This window comes from Tursiops truncatus, chromosome 1 (genome assembly GCF_011762595.2).
Source record: "Tursiops truncatus isolate mTurTru1 chromosome 1, mTurTru1.mat.Y, whole genome shotgun sequence".
NCBI lineage: Eukaryota > Metazoa > Chordata > Mammalia > Artiodactyla > Delphinidae > Tursiops > Tursiops truncatus.
Window position 1 is genome coordinate 76,373,210 of NC_047034.1, and position 21,174 is coordinate 76,394,383.

The following is a 21,174-nucleotide window of genomic DNA, read 5'->3' on the forward strand; positions in this document are numbered from 1 at the left end:
CCTCATATTCTAGGACACTCATTTGTTAGTAGGTGATGTCATGGTGTCAGAGGTTATACACATGAGTGTAGCAAGGATTTTAGCTCCAAATGTTACATGTCCCAGCAACACACTGAAACTTACTTCCTGCCTTGGAAGATGCACCCCAGAGGAACAGTTGTGTAACTCATGCCAGGCACTAATCTTTCCATGATCATAGCCCTATCCCAGTTCCAAGGCTGTCATGTTACTGTTTAGAAACGGTCTTTAATAATTTTTGTTCCCAAAACACTGTCCATTTCCCTCCCTTACCTCAGCTGACTGTGTTGCCCCTGCCTGTTGGATGTTTGATGAGACTTGCCTTTGCAATAAAGACTTAATAGAGGTAGTAATGAAGCCACTATGGTGCAGAAAGAAGAAAAACAGTTGTACGTTTTGGCCTGCACTCAAACTTGGGTCACTCAGGTGGGAGATAAAATGCTTGCTATTGAAGCACCAGTATTCTTAGTTTAAGGTGTTCTTCACAGATCATAACACATCCAGTAATTCATGAGATTGATTCTCCCACAACCACCAGCAGGTCATACGACTTCATCTACCAGGATTCTTCAAAGAAATGGAGCCACCTGTCCACACCCTGGACTCAATGACTGCACAGATTCCAGCACATTAAGCAGCCCACTGTTTCTGGAGCTTGGTCTGGGATGGAAGAGAACTGCAGGTAGGACCCAGCTCCCTCTAAAGGATGAAAATTCTCCCCTGAGGAACCCAAAATTGTCCCTGTGTGAAGACCTCTGTGCTTCTAGGAAACCTCTGATCATTACTACTAAGAATTCCCATAAGACCAAGTTTCAGAATGTTTCTTCCAGAGAACTTCCTACAGGGGCCTTTTGGTGGCCTTTACCCCAGCTGCTAGGAAACTGACTTGGTGAAACTGAAAAGTCAAAAGGACAGGTGTACCAGCACAGTGACTCATTTTTATCCTTGCTTCCTAATTTCCAAGCCCTGTCAGAGACTTGTGCTTCTCCAATATGTAAATGTTTTAAAGCCAACATAAGTCCAGAAACCACTAACTCCAGACGTTGATCTATTGCAATTATTTTCCCAGCACCTCCCACAGTCTCCAGGGCTCTAATGACCAAGGGAGGGAGGACTACTGTTGCTTGGCTACTGTCTTGGTTGACGTGGATTTAGGTACAGGTATGTCCAGATTTATACCACGGAATAGTCAATCAGAATGCAGTGTGGCAAAGGGCCTGGAGTAGACTAGACTCGCTGTAGGGAGGCCAGTTTTTGATCTGCTTAGATTAATGGAGGTAAGAGGTGATAGAGGAAGGGTATAGTAATGAAGTGGAGGTGAATCTGTAGAGAATCCTATAAACTTAAGCACTATTTATTAATTATACTGGAAATAAACTTCTGTGCTGGGAGGATGAGAGAGTCTATCCAAAAAGGATAGTAAGATCTGGTATGGGCAACAGGCTTGATGGTGGTGAGGATAAATGTACTAGGTAGGGATGGGAAGAGGTCTGGGTATGGTTTTACTGACGGATTGAAACACGGGACAGTATACTACTCCTCTGGGGATGCAGTACCTGGGTCTGATCACAGAGTGTTGAGGCAGAGGGTGATGTGTGATGCTGACAGGGAACTCACTGGTATGTTGAGTTTTAGCATTTGTGACTCTAAGATGCATATGAGGCATTGACCTGTGAATTAGGAGTTGTGAGTTGGAAGTATAGGTTTGTAGTTTAGAAAGGGATGTGGGAATACATGTAGATCTGGTTGACGTAGGTGGTAACTGAAAGCATGCTGGCCAGAGCTTGTGTGTGTCTGGTGTGCTGAGCAGAGGGCAGACAGAGTCAAAGCGCTTCAAGGTCAAGGTGATGGTTGTTTTCCTTGTTGAAAACAAGTTTATGACTCAGCCTGGAACTAGCCTGGCTTCTCAGCAGGAGAAGCATGATTGCAGGTTATAGCTCCTGTCTTTCAAAAAGTCCTAAGTTCCAAAATGTGGGGGAGCTCCCCAGGCTCCTTTCATCAGTTTAATTTCCCCAGGGAAGACTGAGGAAAGAGACCTCTATACTATTTGAACTTCACCAAAAGATCACCATGCTAATATTTTAACAATCAATATTTCTTTAAAATAGTCTATGCCTCATACAGCTAATAAATCAAAGCCTATTAATTTAGGAAATTGAATCCTCCCAAAAAATTAAATACTGATTGCAAACAATATTAATCTTTTCATACTATATACCCGTTCAAATGTTTTACGCACCTTAAAAAGCAGACACATAGTATTATTATAATTACCATAAGACTGATCATTACTCTTTCACGAAAAAAAAAGCCTCAAAGGACCAACTCCAAGAACCAAAATTGATCTCTTCACTATCTCTATCTTGATTCTGTCCCCTTTCCCCCTCTTTCTTCTAATTGTAATTCTGATTCTGATTCCTGTTTCTTTCCTGGATTAGAATTGTGCCTTACCTAACCTACAAGTTAGCTTACCTTCTCAGGCAACAGTTAGAGGTTGACAAGTGAAGATTTAGGAACAGAAACAAAGAACCTGGATGAATTTCTGATGTTCTTCTATCAGAATCTGTTGTGCAGTTACACAGAATCTTTTTCAGAGTTAAGAGTCTGATCAGATAAATCAGATATTTTGTTATTTATAGTTTTGTCTACGATAAGTCTCCTATTAAAAACCTTTTGTTCTGGTGTCCTTGTTAGCTATTAGCACCATAAAAAGCTTCTTTTGGAACTACTGCTGGGTCTTTCTGGACACTAATTACTCTGCCTGTGGTGTAACAAAGGGAAGCATTGGCGGTTCAGTGGTAGAATTTTTGTCCCCAACACAGGGAAGGATCCTGTGTACCTGATTATGTGTGTCAACAGGTGTTAGCCTGAAAATTATATTTTTTTAAAGGGAAAATGAACTGAGAATCTGGCAACTGTTTATAGGGTTTTGTTTTATAGCTCTTGACACATTAGGAAGCTCCTGCGAAAGACTGCCATTTAAAAGTAATGGGTGTTGTGGGAAGCAGCCGCTTAGAACAGGGAGATCAGCTCGGTGCTTTGTGGCCGCCTGGAGGGGTGGGATAGGGAGGGTGGGAGGGAGGGAGACAGAAAAGGGAAGAGATATGGGAACATATGTATATATATAACTGATTCATTTTGTTGTAAAGCAGAAACTAACACACCATTGTAAAGCAATTATACTCCAATAAAGATGTTAAAAAAATAAAATAAATAAAAGTAATGGGTGTTAATGTGTTAGAAAGACAACTTGGTCATTAATCTTGTTCCAAAATTTTTTCACCTAAGAATAGCTTAGAATTTAAGTTTTTTTAACCTATTTTCAAGCCAGCTACATTTCTCTTTTTAATAATAAATTTATTCATATTCAAAGGTTTCCTTATTCTGACATTATGTCTTTCTACATTTTGTTTATAAACTGATGGTGATTTTTTTTTTTTAAGCCTTAAACTGGCATACTGTGTTGAAATCATCAGGGTTATTTTACTATTTGTTTGGGAACTTGTTTGAGAATCTCTGTATTTGTTGAATAAAAATTGTAATGTGTTACATACAAGAATTAGGCTTTAGAGAGAACAAACTAGGGGACTTGATTTATAAAAAAGAAATGATTAGATTACTTATATGTTGAGGCAAAATGAAAGGATTCATCAGGTATCGGGGAAAATTGAACCAGGATGATCAACTCCAAGACAATATCATAGTAAAACTCTTAGACTTTAAAGATAAAGAAAACAAACAAACAAAAATAAAGAAAACATCCTTAGGCTTGCCAGGCAAAACTGTGAAATAAGTTACAAAAGCAACAGAATTAGATGAGCACCAACATACAAAGCAAGGCAAGAGTGGAGCAGCATTTTCAAGGAACTTATGTAAAGAAAGTGCAAATCAAAGATATCATGTCCAGTCAACCTCGTTTTCAAGGTTCATGGTACAGGGGAATAGCTCTGGTGTGGTACTCCGGTGACCTTATACTTCTCCACATAGGCCACATAGGCAAGGCTCAATTGTTGTCTGACCCAAGTCTTGGCTGAATGCCTCGGAACATGGAAAGATAGGCAGTCTTGTGAGGAGCTATCATAAGGCTCTTTCTCACTGATCTCTTATAGGAGCTTCCCTACCTTGGGACAGGCTACCAGCAGATAGTTTCTCACCTGCCTCCTTGCTTTTGTGAGACATAGAAATTTCCAACCTTGCCCCCACCCTCCTAGGGCTCAACTATAAGCTATAAAACTGCTCAGCTGTAACATGGAAACTGGCTCCTTCGTAACAGAGCAAGCCATCACTTGTGTCTTCTTGTCATCTGATCCCTCTAGTGTGGTGTGATTTTGTGGAATTATGGATGTGGGGAGCTGACAACATGCTACATTTACTTATGCTGTGTGTGTAAATAATGAACTACTTCAGTTCATTTGAGCTTGTTGTCTCCTTACTGACCAATTCTACAGAAGTGTGACTAGCAGCTGCCAGTATACCATTGTCTAGGGACTGCTAGACTGCCTGACTAATTTGGTGCCCAGTGTAGGGCCAGTGAGGTCACAGTACCTTCTTGAAGAAAAGACAGAAGGGTCTGTGTAAGCCAAGTTAGGAGATATGAGAAGGCTCCCTGGGAAGTTCTCCCCCAAGTGGTGGTTATGAGCAGGAGCGGGGAGGGAATAAGGATCCTCCAACTATCCCACGAGTTAGTGAACATTTAGAGGCTGGGCAATGACAAGGAAGGATCGAAAACAGTCACCTAAACAATATTTTAGTTGTTCTAAAAATTTGTTGAGACTGAGTAGACAGCCTCTTAAAACCGAAATGCAGAGCTGTGCTTACTGCTGTGGGGCTGCCACCCTCATGCTCTCCAAACCCTCTCTTCTCCTCCTCCTGACCTCAGATAATAAGAAGCCACCCACTGTTCCAACTGACCTCACAGACTGGTCACACCTCCTTGCATTTCCTGAACTTTCTGTCAAGGGGGTAAAATGGTCTCTTGGCTGCTGCTGTAACCCATCAAGTGCAAGTGTTAAACTCCTTGGTCTGTGTTCCAGCAAAAGAGAGCGTGAATTCAACTGACAGAGTTTGGGTACAACTTGCATCAAAGACAAAAACCAAGTTAAAGTTATGAGTGAGGCCTCTGAGTCAATTCAACACATAGCTGTGAAAATTTGTAATTGAAATTAATGAGTTACATGCTTATACTTTGAATGCTCTTAAAGTGTTAGAGGAGATTCTTCTGTTCAGGGTACTGTCATGTGTAAAAAAAAAGTGCTAATGGGATAAACTCCCCTGGGGTTTGCCACTAGTCAATGGGTCAAAGTTTAGCATGAGTGCCTGTACCCTCTAATGTCCAAAGTTTCACCGTGTAAATAATATCCTCTTGGTTGACAAGTCAAAAATTTTAATATCAACAGCTCTGACTGCAGTGTTATCAGACTGCTACTAGCAGGAGTGACGGATAAACCCCAATAACAAGCAAGTAGCTTGCTTGTCAAGTAAAGTTACTTGGAACTAGGTGGATCAATTCTCCTGGCCATTCTCAATCCCTCTGGCAGCCAAAAGAGAAAAACAAAACAAAACAAAAAAAACCAAAACTGCTTTCTCTCACAAAGTAAAGAACTCTGTATTTCTGATATGGAAGCCACCACTGCATGCTAGACTTATAACTCCTGCCAAAGTTTGACCTGTTTGTTTTATAGTAAAAACTGTTGTTCCACGGTCTTCTGGCCTCCATACTTTTTGATGAGAAATCTCCATTACAATTAAAATTTTAAAAATACAGAAATAACATTAAAGTAATAATCTCCATTGCCTACAAACTGGACTTTCTAAAATAAAGTGTTTAAAATATGGTGGGTGTAATTTTAACAAATGGTGGAATTAGAGCACTTAATTGGTGGTGTTTGGCCAGAGGACCAAAGAATTCCCAAATCTCAACCTGCCAATAACTTAGATTTGCTGGTTGGTGTGGGGGTCCCTGAGGGAGATATGTACACAAAGAAAAGTAGCAAAGTTGTTATTGGTTATTACCAATAACAAACTTCCATTGGTAGGGCTTGTGCCATAGTAGAAGGAACTCCAGTAAACTAGACCAGAACATAAGGCTCAGTTCGAGGTCTGAGAGGTTTTTCCTTCTGTCTAAGCACAAAACAACCTTTACCAAACTTCCCCAAATTAATCTGACGGTGCAAGTCCTATGAGAGGAGAGGGCCAGAAAGAAGGCAGATGGAATGGGGATGCATGGTTGGAACCTCCCCCTGACACCAGTTGGGTTAGAATTTTTGCTGCTCAGGTAGAAAGCGGCAGTAATAACCACACCCTTTGGTATGATGTTTTAATATACTCTTGACCTCAACAATTAGAAAGGGAAGCTCAATATCTGTCCTGGATTGTGAAGAATGAGAAGTGTTTACTCCCCCATTGGGTATTAAGGGTTGGGGAAGAGGAAGAGCAGAGAATGTCCCTTTTCTACATAAATGTTTCTCTTGACTTTCTGATGTTATTCTAAGTAATAACAGGAGAGAGATATTAGGTAAGTCCATCAAAAGGCCACTTTCTTCCCATTGTCACTCTTCCTGTGTTTAATGCTGGGTCAGGAAATGGGCAACAAAACTGGCTAAGGAATGTCATTTTAATATTATAGCATAGCCTTCTAAAGTATGTGAGAACATGGCATAAAATCAGTTAATTTCAGGGCTTCACTACCTAAGAGGTTACCAACACCTTCCCATTATATTTCCCTTCTTGAATTATAAATAATTGCATTATCTGTCTATCTATCTATCCATATGTAAAATATATACAAAATAGTACGTATTACTACATATTTGAATATACTCATCAGGTAATGTTATACAGTGGGCAATACATGACAGCATAAGCCAGCTACATCAATGTGAATAATGTAAGATGTGAAATCTTATTATTAAATTTTATTGTTATTATCACCATTATAGTACAATTTTTTATTAAGTTTCCTTTAGATAAATAATAATATAGAAAAATGAATGATCCAATAAAGAAATTTCCCTCCACTAATGTCATCAAAATAGATAAAGTGGCCATCAAAATGAAAATTAAATTATGAAAGCAACTCCTCTCTGGTTTTAAAAAGTCTCCTGTGGATATAAACTACTATATATAAAACAGATAAACAATAAGGTCCTACTGTATAGCACAGGGAACTATATTCAATATCCTATACTAAACCATAATGGAAAAGAACATGAAAAAGAATATGTATATATATGTATAACTGAATCACTTTGCTGTACAGAAACTAACACCACATTGTAAATCAACTACACTTCAACAACAACAACAAAAGTCTGCTGTGGTTCCAACCAGTCTTTGGTCTTCAGGAGCTGTTACTTTTATTTCTGGTGTTTATTTCTGCCAACACTTCCAAAAATGGATCTAGGGATCCTCCGATGTACCACGTTTGTGAAGTTCCTAAAGGTAAAGTATACCCGTGAACCTATCCAAGCTACAACTCCATATCCACAAAATTTAGAACCAGTGAGACCGCTGCAAGCAAAAAATCCAGGCTTACATTTTTTTTTTTTGCGGTACGCGAGCCTCTCACTGTTGTGGCTTCTCCCGTTGCAGAGCACAGGCTCCGGCCGCGCAGGCTCAGCGGCCATGGCTCACAAGCCCAGCCGCTCTGCGGCGTGTGGGATCTTCCCTTCCCGGGCCGGGGCACGAACCCGTGTCCCCTGCACCGGCAGGCGGACTCGCAACCACTGCGCCACCAGGGACGCCCAGACTTACATTTTTTATTGCGACTTATCTTACCTGGAAGGGTGAACACCAAAATAGAAGAGAACAGAGAAAGAGTCTTAAATTCAAGTTTGCAGAAATACTAGGCAGTTCTTTTAGTTTGTCTCCTGCGGACTTAAAAGACTATGGGGAAATTGTGAAGAGATTGATGGTAAATAAAGTTCAAAATCATATCTAAAAGATTGATAATTTCTAGTGTTGGTTTTAAATGTGGGGAGAAAATTGCCTCGTACAATTTGGGGCATGTAATTGGATTTATAATTTGGTGGTGGCCGCATATGAGAGTTTTAAATTCATACTACATTTCACCTACCTGTTCCACTTTCTGGAATGTATTCTCGGTAAACAGTCAACCCCATGTCTCCTCCAGTCGTGGAAAAAACGAATGATAGCGGTTAGAAAATGTCAAACCTAGTAAGAAGCAAAGCCTCCTTCCCTCACCGGGAATCGAACCCAGGCCGCAGCGGTAAAAGCCCTGCATCCTCACCACTAGACCACCGGAGAACCGCAAATCCACACCTCTTCTCCTTGCTTCTGACTACAGTGACCTTTTCCCTTTGCTCTGGAAGGCCTTGAGCCTTCCGGAAGGGTCACCCGTCGTTCCAGAAATCCTTTCCTAAGGTCGTTCCCTCCCTGCTTCGTCCAAAAAAGGAGCCCGCAGGTGACGCTCCGAGCGCGCGCGAGGCCAGCCGTGTCTGCAAGTCCCGAGCGAGTTGCCTCATCCTGGCAGCACCTCAGAACTGGCCTGGTGACGCGTCTTTGTGAGGTGGCAGCGTGTGGAGAGAAGGTCACCGGTGACCGGGGAGCGTGCTAGGGGCCCACTGGAGGCGGGAGGGAATGTGCGCGGGGAGAGAAGGGGCCGCGCACCGTGACCCGGCATCTCCATCGTCCAAATGTACTCAGGCGGATGTAGCAACGGAGACGGCTAGGATGGAAAACGCTTTCAAATCAGGCTCCAAGGCCCTGAACTGGATTCTGAATCCTTCCCATACAACCTGCTGCACCTGCAGTTTTCTTACCTTACTTGAGGGCAACTCCATCCTTCGTGTGCTCACGCCAAAAAACTTGATGCCGGTCTTTCACAATCCACAACCTAATCAGTTAAGAAATAGTTTTTCCTTTCTGATTAATTGCGCACTTTGATCCACACAGTCTTCTTCTTGGTCTGATTTTGGCCCTCGACTCTCCTGATAAAGGCGTGGAAATCGATTCAACTCGCGACGCTCGGTCCGCTAAGACTTCAGGGTTTGAGACCTTAAACCTCGGGGGCGTGGGGCCGGGTCGCGGTTGAGACTTTTCTTGGCTCCGCCGGTCCAAATCGGCCTCTTCCGGGCCTGTCCTCGGGGGCCGTGGGCAGGGCGGGGCCGCCTCAGCTGGGCCCCTCTCGCCGGGTCGGGAGCCCCACACCTCGCGTGGCGCCGGCGGAGAAGCTTCCGGCGGTGTTGATTCAATTTGCCAGCGGCCCGCGAGACGCAGGGGCGCGGTGCGCGCGGGCGCACACGGCGACTTTGTGGTTCTCGGGCACCCGCTGCCCTCCCAGCTCCTCTCGTTCTCCCTCGCGGGCAGTAACGTCCGGGCAGGAAGAGACCTGTAGGAGACGGGAAGCCTCTCCTTTAAGTCCTGTCCAGTCAGGATCCAAAAACGGTCTTGAAGAGACAGAGGGCGAGGTGAAAACAGATTAAGGGAAAAGAAGAAATCCCATGCGAATTCCTCATCTGAACGCACCCTGAAGATGAAGTCGGCGTCCGCAGCGACCCGGTCCTCCCGGCGTGGTGAAGGTGAGTCGAGTTCCCGTGAGCAGTTGGAGCCAAAGCAGACAACCGTGGCCAGGCGGCCAGCGAGTAAGCAGCCCCTTTGCCTCCCCAGATGGGCAGCACTGGAACTTGTAGCACTTGAACGTCTCTCCCTTGGCTTTTGATGGATTCCAAGGATGCAACAGATAGGTCAATTTTTTAAATGCACTTACTTGGGGTAAGAGTACTTTAAAATCTTTTAGCAAAGGAAACGGTTTATGGCTGGTATGAACTACAACTTTCAGGTGTGGAGGAAATACGAAAGCTAATACACTAGGGAAAGCAACTACTGTTAATGACACAGACCCAGGAACGGCACTTCAGCCAGGTAGGTTTGTCCCTTAGGTTGGGACCAGTAATCTAGGACGTTCACAATGAATATTTTAATTTTAATAGTTTTCAATGGAAATCCACATTCCAGAAGTCATATAACAAACACATGAGGCCAGCTTTATGCCAATTTTACAAAAACGAAAAGGAAAGATGATATATAAATGACAAGGCCTAATAAAATGCCTTTAAATATTGTTTTTTTCCACCAACATTTTTTCCGCCTTTGGATAGGTAGCATCTAACTCCTTTTTCTACGAAATCTGACAATCACTGCAAGATCCTAATATCAACTTTCTAGTTCCAACTTACTCTTCCCTAAGCCTTTCCTCAGCATCTCCCCATCATCTTTTCTATACAATAAAAGTAAATTCTACTTCAGCCTTTAATTTGCAACCCCACACTCAACCATCAGCCTAGTAAATTAGGGTAGGCCTTCCAGGGGACTGTCCCTACGAAGAATAGAAAATTGCAAATCAAACAATTGTATTCATGGGTGTAAGGAAAATGAAGTTTTTTTTTTCAAAAAAATCTAGATTCATTGTTGAATGTTGCAGATATTTTGTCTCTCAATCAGCTCTGAAGGTAACTGGAGATTTTTCTCTGGAGGCTGCAATAGAGGATCTTTGGCTAACAGGTCAGCCATAATATGTGAAGGCACGTATCCTGCAATTAAATGAGAGGGATTAAGTGACAGCATATCTTGCTGTGCATGGTGGCTACTTTAGTATATACACATTTCAAAATTTATTGAGCTGTGTGAAAAAGTCAACCCTGGAAGACTTTAAGATTTACTATCAAGCTGTTTATTACTACAAACAAGATAGTATGGGAGTGGCAAAAGGATACATGTATAGATAAATGGAACTGAATTGAGACACCTGAAACAGACCCACCTTATATAGTCAAATTATTTTTTTAAAAAGACACTAGAGCTATTCAATGGGGAAAGGAATATCATTGCAATAAATAGTGCTGGAACAACTGGATATCTATGTAGTGAAAAAACCTACAATCCCTACCTCACAATATACACGAAAGCTAATCTGAGTTGGATCATAGATCAAACCATACAAACTAAAGCTATAGCATTTTATAAGAAAATACATGAGAATATCCTTGTGACCTGGTAGTAAGCAAAGATTTTCTAAATATGACACAAAAAGAAGTAAAAAATACAATGATACATTAGACTTTAACAACATTAAAAAGTCTTCTCATGAAAATATACCATTAGGTAAGTGAAAAGTCAAGTCACAGATTGGAAGAAAATAGTTACAAAAGATATCTGACAAAGACTATGTCTCCAGAATATATAATGAACTACTACAGTTCAGATTAAAAATGGAAATACCCATTTTTTAAAACAGGCAAAAGCTTAAACACACTTCAAAGAGGAAGATATATTAATGGCCAGTAAGCACATAAAAAGTGTTCAATATCATTAGCTGTCAGGGAAATAGATATTAAAACTACCTTGAGATACCACTCCACTCAGCAGCATGGCTAAAATTATAATGTCTGAAAACATCAAATCTTGGTGAAGATGTGGAAAAACCGGAATTCTCATACATTTTTAGTGGGACTGTAAAATGTTATAACCACTTTGATTTGACAATTTCTTATACATTTAAACATAAATTTACATAAATATCCTTTTGTTCCCAGAAACACTTCACCTAGATATTCTTCTAAGAGAAATAAAAACACATGTCCATACAAAAAAAATTGTAGTGAGAATGTTCATAGCATTTTTATTCACAATAGCCAAAACTTGAAGCAACCCAAATGTCCATTATCAGGACACTGGTAAACAAATTGTGGTATATCCATGCAATGGAATACTACTCCGCAATAAAAAGTAATAAACTTTTGATATACTCAACAATATGAATAAAACTCAGAACCATTATGCAGAACACAACAGGTTCATATTCCATTTACAATAACTTCTCGAAGACGTAAAACTAAGGTGCAAAATATCAGCATAGTGTTTTTCAAAAATAATGCAGAGAGGGCTTCCCTGGTGGCGCAGTGGTTGAGAGTCCGCCTGCCGATGCTAGGGGACACAGGTTCATGCCCCGGTCCGGGGAGATCCCACATGCCGTGGAGCGGCTGGGCCCGTGAGCCATGGCCGCTGAGCCTGCGCATCCGGAACCTGTGCTCCGCAACGGGAGAGGCCACAACAGTGAGAGGCCCGCATACCACAAAATAATAATAATAATAAATAAATAAAAATAATGCAGAGGATAATGACAATGAAAACGATGATTCTACTAAGTATAACATTATTGATCGAGTAGCTACTAAATTTACGCACAGCTAACAATGGCAGAATGAAGTAGACTACTCCTATTAGGCCCATTTTACAGAAGAAAGAATTGAAGCACATAAAGTTTAAGTTACTTGTCCAAGGCCACACAAGGGCTGAATCAGTTTTACAAACCAGAACCTGTGCTCCTGAGCACAGATTGACCAGGTCTTTCTTGTCAGTTTTAGGTTTTTCTGGTTTTCTCAGCTGTAGGGATAAGAAGGGGAGAGAGAAGGAAAGAGAGGGCCAAAGAAAGAGTGAGAGATGGAAGTACAAGGATCTGTAGTTATCAAAGAGCAGAGCAGGAAACTATTGTGAATGTGTTTACATCAAAGGTTGTAAAAATTTGGGGGAGTCTGGGTTGGTGGTCTGCAAGCAAGCTATGGATTCTATAGTGATTAAGTATTCTGCTGAGGTCGGGAGATGAATCATATATGTAAAAGCTGAAAGTTAAAACATTAACGCTTCTAGAAGAAAATGTAGGAAAATATATTCACAATCTGGGGATAGGAGAGATGTCTTAGAGTAAGATGCCTTAGCAATAAAAGAAAAAATAAAGAAACTAGATTTCATCAAAATTAAAAACTTTTGCTCATCCAAAATCACCATAAAGTAAAAACGCAAGCCACAGACTAGGAGAAGATATTTGCAATATTCTTAACTGAAAATGACTCTAGTATTGAATGTATAGAGAACTCATAGAAATAATAACAAAAGCTAAGCCATATAAAAATGAGCAAAATACTGGAATAGACTTTCTTCACAAAAGAGAATTTCTAAATGGGCAAAAGACCTAAGAGATGTGCAATATCATTACTTATTAGGGAAACACAAATTAAAACTACAATGAGATACCTTTATGCATCCATAAGAATAAGTAAAACTTCAAAGACAGAGAATGGCAAATGCTGACAAGAATGTGGAATAACTTATATCTTGCTGCTGTTGAGAAGGTATCGCACAGTCATTCTGGAAAACTGTTTTGGCAGTTTCTAATAACGTACACCTACCCTGTGACTGAGCAATTCTACTACAAAGTATATATTGAAGAAAAATGAATGCACATGTCTACAGAAAGGAATTATACAAGCATGTTCATAGCAGCTTTGTTCACAATAGCCGAAACTAGAAATAGCTCTATTATCCATCAACAGTGATATGGACACACACAGGAATAACCTTCATCAATAACACCAAAATAATACACTCAAAAACACAGATGCATCAAAAACATTATGTTGCATGAAAAAAAAAAGCCAGACACACACAAAAAGTATATTTATTTATGTGAATTTCCAAACAGTCAACACTAATCTATGAAGATAGAAATCAGATAGTTTACATCTACTTAATTATATGTTCTTGTTGAAACATTTGAGGAATTTACAGACATCATGATCATTGAACCTAAGTACTTCAACATGCAAATGACTTCATCTCTTTGATTATCATTTATGGACTCCAATATTCTGTTTTTTAATCCACTAGACTGCGGTCAGCAAACTCTTTTCTGAAAAGTACCAGATAGTAAATATTTTAGGCTTTGCAGGCCATATGGTCTCTGTTACAACTGCTCAACTCTGCCATTGTAACACAAAAGCAGCCATACATAATACATATGTGAATAGGCCTGGCTCTGTTCCAAAAAAAAATTTACAAAAACAGGCTGTGAGCCAGATTTGGCCAGTAGGCCATAGTTTACTGACCCCTGCACAAAAATCACAATTCCTTTTCATGCTCAAATTATCACAACTTATGCCACTGGGAATTCCTTAAAGCTGGCTATGTGTTTTTGAAAAGATCCTAATAGTTTGTTAATGAACATTGCTTTCTGGTCCAAGCTTTCCCATGCTCACCTTGTAATTCCCCTGCACCATTCCTGGAAGTAGTCATTTCTTTAAGAAGTCTGCTTCATTTTGTGGGTAATGGTATTAAAGACCAAAACCTGGACACTGTGGATACTCATTGAGCTTTCGGTGATGTTGCTTTTAAACCAATTCAGTTTACAGTGCTAAAATAGATTCTAACTGAATTTATTTCTTTTACATGTATCAAATACCCATTTAAAAATAACAGTGTGGGGCTTCCCTGGTGGTGCAGTGGTCGAGGCAGGGGACGCGGGTTCGTACTCTGATCCAGGAAGATCCCACGTGCCACGGCGCGGCTGGGCCCGTGAGCCATGGCCGCTGAGCCTGCGCGTCCGGAGCCTGTGCTCCGCAACGGGAGAGGCCACAACAGTGAGAGGCCCGTGTACCACAAAAAATAATAATAATAATAATAACTGTGTGTGTGTATCTATTATAGATTTTTGGTTTGTGATTACCAGAGGTTTATATATAGTAATCTTTATATCTGTATCTATGTATGATTATTTTAAGTTGCTGATCTCTTAAGTTCAGACGCATTTTAACAACCCTGCATTTTTACTCCCCTCCTCCTATGAGTACTGTTTCTGACATCATATTTTACATCTTTCTGTGTTTCCATTAACTACTTATTGTGGCTATAGATGATTTTACTACATTTGTCTTTTAACCTTCCTACTAGGCTTTATAAGTAGTTGATCTACTACCTTTATTGTATATTTGCCTTTACCAATGAGATTTTTCCTTTCATAATTTTTATATTTCTTGTTGTGGCCTTTTCTTTTCTGCTTAAAGAAGTTCCGTTAACATTTCTGGTAAAACTGGTTTCATAGTGCTGAACTCTTTTAACTTTTGCTTGTCTGTAAAACTTTTGCTCTCTCCTTCAAATCTGAATGAGAGCCTTGTGGGGTAGGGTATTTACGTTTTTCCCATTCATCACTTTAAATATATCATGCCACTCCCTTCTGGCATGCAGAGTTTCTGCTGAAAAGTCAGCCGATAGCCTTATGGGAGTTCCCTTATATGTAACTTGTTGTTTTTCCCTTGCTGTTTTTAATATTCTCTCTTTATCTTTAATTTTTGCCATTTTAATAACGTGTCTTAGTGTGATCCTCTTTGGGTTGATCCTGTTTGGGACTCTGTTCTTCCTGGACCTGAATGTCTGTTTCCTCTCCCAGGTTAGGGAAGTCTTCAGCTATTATGTCTTCAAGTATGTTCTCTGTCCCTTTCTCTCTGTCTTCTCCTTCTGGGACCCGTATAATGCGAATGTTAGTATGCTTGATATTGTCTCAGAAGTCTCTCAAACTGTCCTCATTTTTTAAAATTTGTTTTTCCTTTTTCTCTTCAGCTTGAGTGTTTTCCACTGCTCTGTCTTTCAGTTTGCTATTCTATTCCCCTGTATCATCTAATCTGCTGTTGATTCCTTCTAGTGTATTTTTATTTCAGTTATCCTTCAGCTCTATTTGGTTCTTCTTTATATTTTCTAACTCTTTGTTAAACTTCTCACTGTGTTCATCAGTTCTTCTCCCGAGTTCCTTGAGCATCTTGACCACTCCCTGTCCTTTAATATTTTTGTTGTGAAAACATCCACAATGTTTTCCAACTTTGTTCTTAAACAACTACAGGTTCTCGCACATTTCTCTCTTTCAGGTCCTCTCTCTCCATTTCTCCCTCCCCATTCTGATACAGAATAAAAACAGTTCTCTTCTCTCAGAATCTGGCCTGGGTCTCTGCACAAGCCTCCTGGGAGGTCTTGTTGTCCTTGACCATGCCTCCCCTTCTTCTTTTCCTCCTCCTGAAGTTTCCCTTTTGGCCCTGACCCTTTCCCCATGCCCACTCACTGACCCACCACCCACTGAGACTGAATGCAATTGAGTTGAGTGCGTGGAGCACTCAACTCAATTGCATTAATAAACAAGGTAATCCCTCTCACTCCTGTTGTGCCTGTGACTCTCTTTATAGTCTCAGCTGCTGTCACTAAAAACTATTGCTTGCATTTGCCATCCATTCCCTCCATTCCATGGCCTAGGTCTTACTGGGCTCTGTCAAGGGCCATTTCCAATGGCTTTTTGGCAGCCCAGGCAACTCTATCAAGACCCAAGTGAAAGAATAAATAAATCTGTTAGATTTTTTAAATCGGCACCAACATTAAGTATCCATTAATCATATTAAAGGAGATAAAATATTTTAAGGGCTTTGACAAAGTGGAAAGTAAATTGTAGATGCAAAAACAATCATCTGTTAAGTAGCAAAGTTGGGTGAGGGTGGGAGTTCAGAAAGTTAAAATTGACTTCTTATTAAATGAAACCCCTACATGTTTCCCTACTTCAAGGGAAAGAAATCCAACATTGCATTGGGATATATTAATTATTATGGAATGAAAAGATTATGATTAATGAAAAATCATTATGCTAAATTTATTAGTCATACTTCGAACATATACTCCAGTTTTTGATCACTCTGCTCTTAAAAGAATATAAGGGGCTTCCCTGGTGGAGCAGTGGTTGGGAGTCCGCCTGCCAATGCAGGGGACACGGGTTCGTGCCCCGGTCCGGGAAGATCCCACATGCCGCGGAGCGGCTGGGCCAGTGGGCAATGGTCGCTGAGCCTGTGCGTCTGGAGCCTGTGCTCCGCAACGGGGGAGGCCACAACAGTGAGAGGCCCGCGTACCGCAAAAAAAAAAAAAGAATATAAGGATATAAGGAGCAAAATCTGGAGAGTTCCCAAAGAGAAATGGTGAGAATCACTAGAAGCCTTAAAAAATTCATTTAGGGGGCTTCCCTGGTGGCGCAGTGGTTGAGAGTCTCCCTGCCGATGCAGGGGTCACGGGTTCGTGCCGCCGTCTGGGACGATGCCACATTCCGCGGAGCGCCTGGGCCCGTGAGCCATGGCCGCTGAGCCTGCGCGTCTGGAGCCTGTGCTCCGCAATGGGAGAAGCCACGATAGTGAGAGGCCCGCATACCAAAAAAAAAAAAAAAAAATTCATTTAGGAAAAGCCACAACTGTTTTTATTGAAACTATCTTCAAGAAAATAAAAGGTGTTGAGAAAATATTATTTGTTTGATGTTTTCTATGCAACAGCAAGATTGAACAAGGAAAATATGCTTAGATTTTTCTTTAGAATTGATTGGTTGGTAGTATGAGCAAAAGAATACACAGATACTAAAACTGGCTGGTAAGAGAGGTGGTCTTTATTGATAGGGACATCCAGGGAGAAACAGGTAGCCTTGTGTTGAGTATGGCGGGCCATCAGAAAGCAGGGCTTCCTCAGGTTCTGTAGCTACCTCCACATTCCAATTCTAGGATTACAACTTGAGACCAGACACTCTGAGTCCTTCCCATGGTGCTATTGTTGAGTCCCAGTTACTGAGATTTGAATTCTGACATCTCAAATTTTGTTTCTGCCTACATGACTGTCAAAACTTAGGGATGATAAAAAGGCTTTCTGATTTCTGAAGGGACACTCCCAGGGAACTTTATCTCAACTGTAAGAATCAAAAATACTCATCCTTTAGCCCAGTTTAAAGCCCATTTATTTTCATTTGTTTACTTCATTGTTTGCTTGTTTTTAGTTCTAAAACTTCTCTGGACCGTCGTCTTCCTCTTCATAGCAAGCAGCGTCTCCCCCTACTTGCTGCATCTTTCCTTCAACCCAGTGGATCACCAGGGTCTTCATGGCTGATAAAGAACTGTTCAAGGGGGCACATTGTAAGCTTCATTGTTTACTTTCTTGTAGGTTCTGCTCTTGTGATTTTTATGCTCCTAGGGGACCCTTCCTAGTAATCCAGCCTCTTTAAACCATTATTTTGTTTTGATTCCTCTAGGTAGCTTTGGAGGAATGTCTAGCCATTGTGGAGACCCAGATGCATTTCTTTTCTATCTTTCCTTTTAAAGGAGGCAGTAAGAGTGTTCTTTGTGAGAAAATGCTCCAACTGAAGCCTGTGATGCATCAACCCTTAGAGAAGAAGGGACCTGCTGAGAGGGGAGTGAATGAGCAGAAGACTCAGCCTGAGAAAGCAGGATTCTCCTCTGTGTCCCACAGTGGGTAAGAGACTCTTTGTTCAGAGACTTCTTCTGTCAGAATTAAGTCATTGCTATCGTAGCACCTTTCAGGGTCTGTATTCAGGCTTTGTACCTTAACTGTAGTGCTTTCTCTTAAGACCTTCCTGGAAATTCTTTAAAGAAAAGTCTATAGTATTTTTATTTTATTTTATTTTTTAAAAAAGGTCCACAACGTGGAACCAAGTTGTGTTTGATTTTTTTTAAGATTTTTTGATGTGGACCATCTTTTTAAAAAGTCTTTATTGAATTTGTTACAATATTGCTTCTGTTTTTTGTTTTGATTTTTTGGCCATGAGGCATGTGGGATCTTAGCTCCCTGACCAGGGATCAGACCTGTACCCCCTGCATTACAAAGCAAAGTCTTAACCACTGGACCACCAGGGAAGTCCCTGTGTTCTTATTATTAATTATTTTATATTATTCAGAGTAATTTGGTTTTATTCTAACTAACAATGCATGTATTCACCAAATATATGATATCATGGGTACTTGAGATTTCATGGAACTCTTCCAGTCACTTGAGTAGTGTCTCTTTTCTTCATTGATGGGAGCACATACGAATCTCCTGTTACCTGAGATGTTTTGATGGTGAAAGCTGACCCACATCAGTGCCTGAGGAGGTAGACTTATACAGAGGCTCCTCCAACTCCACCCCGTTCTCTTGGAAGCTCATGACCCTGGTTTCTAGAATGGCAATTTGGATAAACTCAACATTTTAAATTTATTTTTTATTGAGGTAACATCGGTTTATAACATTATATAAATTTCATGTGTACAATCTTATATTTCTACTTCTGTATACACTACAGTGTGATCAGCTCAATTTTACAAATAAACTTACAAAATTGCCAAATAATGGCCTGTTGGCTAGATTTGTCAGTCTGTCTTTAATGGCTGTTTGCCTAAAACTTTTGGAAAGCATTCAATTAATATGGGGATAATCTATTATACAATTACCTGTGAGCACCAGTTACTGAAATACTAAATCATCACTAACTTGCTTAGTGGTTGAAGTGCAGCTTTGGAGGTGGTTAGATTTTGCTTCATACTCCATTGGGTCACTGTCAATATGTACCACTTAAATTTCACTGACCCAGAGAATAATGTTAGAGCTAAAATAACCTGAGGGTTATTTTAGAACTGAGAACACTCAGGCCCAAATATAGGGTTGCTTGATCACAGTTGCACAGTAGCCTTCAGCAGAAATAATATCAGAATCCTGGGCCCTCAATTCACAAAGCCTACACTCAGTTTGTCAAACGCATTGAAAAAATTTATATTCTTGTGATCATTCTTTTTAAAAAATAGACTTTATTTTTAGAGCAGTTTTAAGTTCAGAGCAAAATTCATGGAAAGTACAAAGAGTTCCCATATACCTATCCCTTGCCCCGCACATGCATAGCCTCTTCCCCCAATGTCAACATCCTGCACCAGTGTCGTATATTTGTTGATATTTGTTGCAATTGATGAACATCATTATCACCCAAAGTCAGTAGTTTACATTAGGGTTCATTCTTGGTATTGTACATTCTATAGGTTTTGACAAAAGTATGATGACATGCATCTACCATTACAGTATCACATAGAATGACTATTCACTTACCTAAAAATACTCTGTTCCACCTATTCATCCTTCCCTCCCTTTTAATCCCTGGCAACCACTGACCTTTTTACTGTCACCATAGTTTTGCCTTTTCTAGAATGTCATATAATTGCAGTCATACACTATCTAGCTTTCTCAAACTGTCTTCTTTTACTTAGTAATATACATTTAAGATTCCTCCATATCTTTTAATAACTTGATTGTTCATTTCTTTTAAGAACTGAAAAATATTTCATTTTCTGGATGTACCACAGTTTATCTGTTCGTCTACTGAAGAACATCTTGGTTGCTTCCAAGTTTTGGCAATTATGAATAAAGCTGCTATAAACACTGTGTGCAGATTTTTATGTGGACATAAGTTTTCAACTCATTTGGGTAAATAGTGAGGAGTGTGGTTGCTGGATCATATGGTAGGAATATGTTTAATTTTGTAAGAAACTGTCTTCAAAAGTAGCTATAGCATTTTGCATTCCCACCAGCAATGAATGAGAGTATCTATTGCTCCACATCCTCACCAGCATTTAGTGTTGTGAGTGTTCTAGATGGCCGCCATTCTAACGATGTATAGTAGTATCTTATTGTTGTTTTAATTGGCAGTTCCATGGTGACATTGATATTGAGCATTTTTATATGCTTATGTGACCTCTGTATATCTTCTTTGGTGTCTGTTCAGGTCTTCTGCCCATTATTTAATTGAATTGTATGTTTTCTTATTGTTGAGTTTTGAGAGTTCTTTGTGTATTTTGGGTAACAGTCCTTTATCATATATGTCTTTTTCAAATATTTTCTCCATGTCTGTGATTTGTCTTCTTACTCTCTTGACCATGTCTTTTGCAAAGCAGAAATTTTAAATGTTAAAACTTGGTATTATATCTAAAGAGTCAATACCAGCAACAGAAACCAACACACCATTGTAAAGCCATTATACCCCAATAAAGATGTTAAAATAAATAAATCAAAAGTAAAAAAAAAAAAAAAGCAGTCATTACCAAACTCAAGATCATCTAGATTTTCTGTTGCATTATCTTCTAGGAGTTTCATAGTTTTGTGTTTTACATTTAGGTCTATGATCTATTTTGAGTTAATTTTTGTGAAGGGTATAAGGTCTGTATCTAGGTTCATTTTCTTTCCATGTGGATGTCCGATTGTTCGGCACCATTTGTTGAAAAGACTACCTTTTCTCAATTATATTGCCTTTACTCCTTTGTCATAGATCAGTCAACTATATTTTTGTGGGTCTGTTTCTGGGCTCTCCATTTTGTTCTGTTGATTTGTCTATTCTTTCACCACTACCACACTTTCTTGATTACTATAGGTATATAGTAAGTCTTAACATTGGTAGTGTCTGTCCTCTGACTTTGTTCTTCTCCTTCAATATTATGTTGACTCTTCCGGTTCTTTCGCCTCTCCATGTAAACCTTAGAATCAGTT

At 40.1% G+C, this 21,174-nt stretch overlaps 1 protein-coding gene across 2 annotated transcripts in view; it reads left to right on the top strand.

The window, feature by feature from the left end:
• The first annotated feature begins 8,636 nt into the window (after positions 1–8,636).
• The window catches only part of LOC101322056 (myomegalin), a 29,820-nt gene continuing 17,282 nt past the window's right edge, over positions 8,637–21,174 (top strand). Inside the window, exons 1-2 of one of the 2 annotated variants that reach the window (XM_019920136.3) lie at positions 8,637–9,557; positions 17,973–18,123. In XM_019920136.3, coding sequence (XP_019775695.2) covers positions 9,512–9,557; positions 17,973–18,123 — 197 coding nt within the window. In that variant the 5' untranslated portion in view covers positions 8,637–9,511. Of the gene's footprint in view, positions 9,558–17,629; positions 17,787–17,972; positions 18,124–21,174 lie in introns of those variants that run through there. The other variant, XM_073808389.1, reaches the window with a different exon arrangement.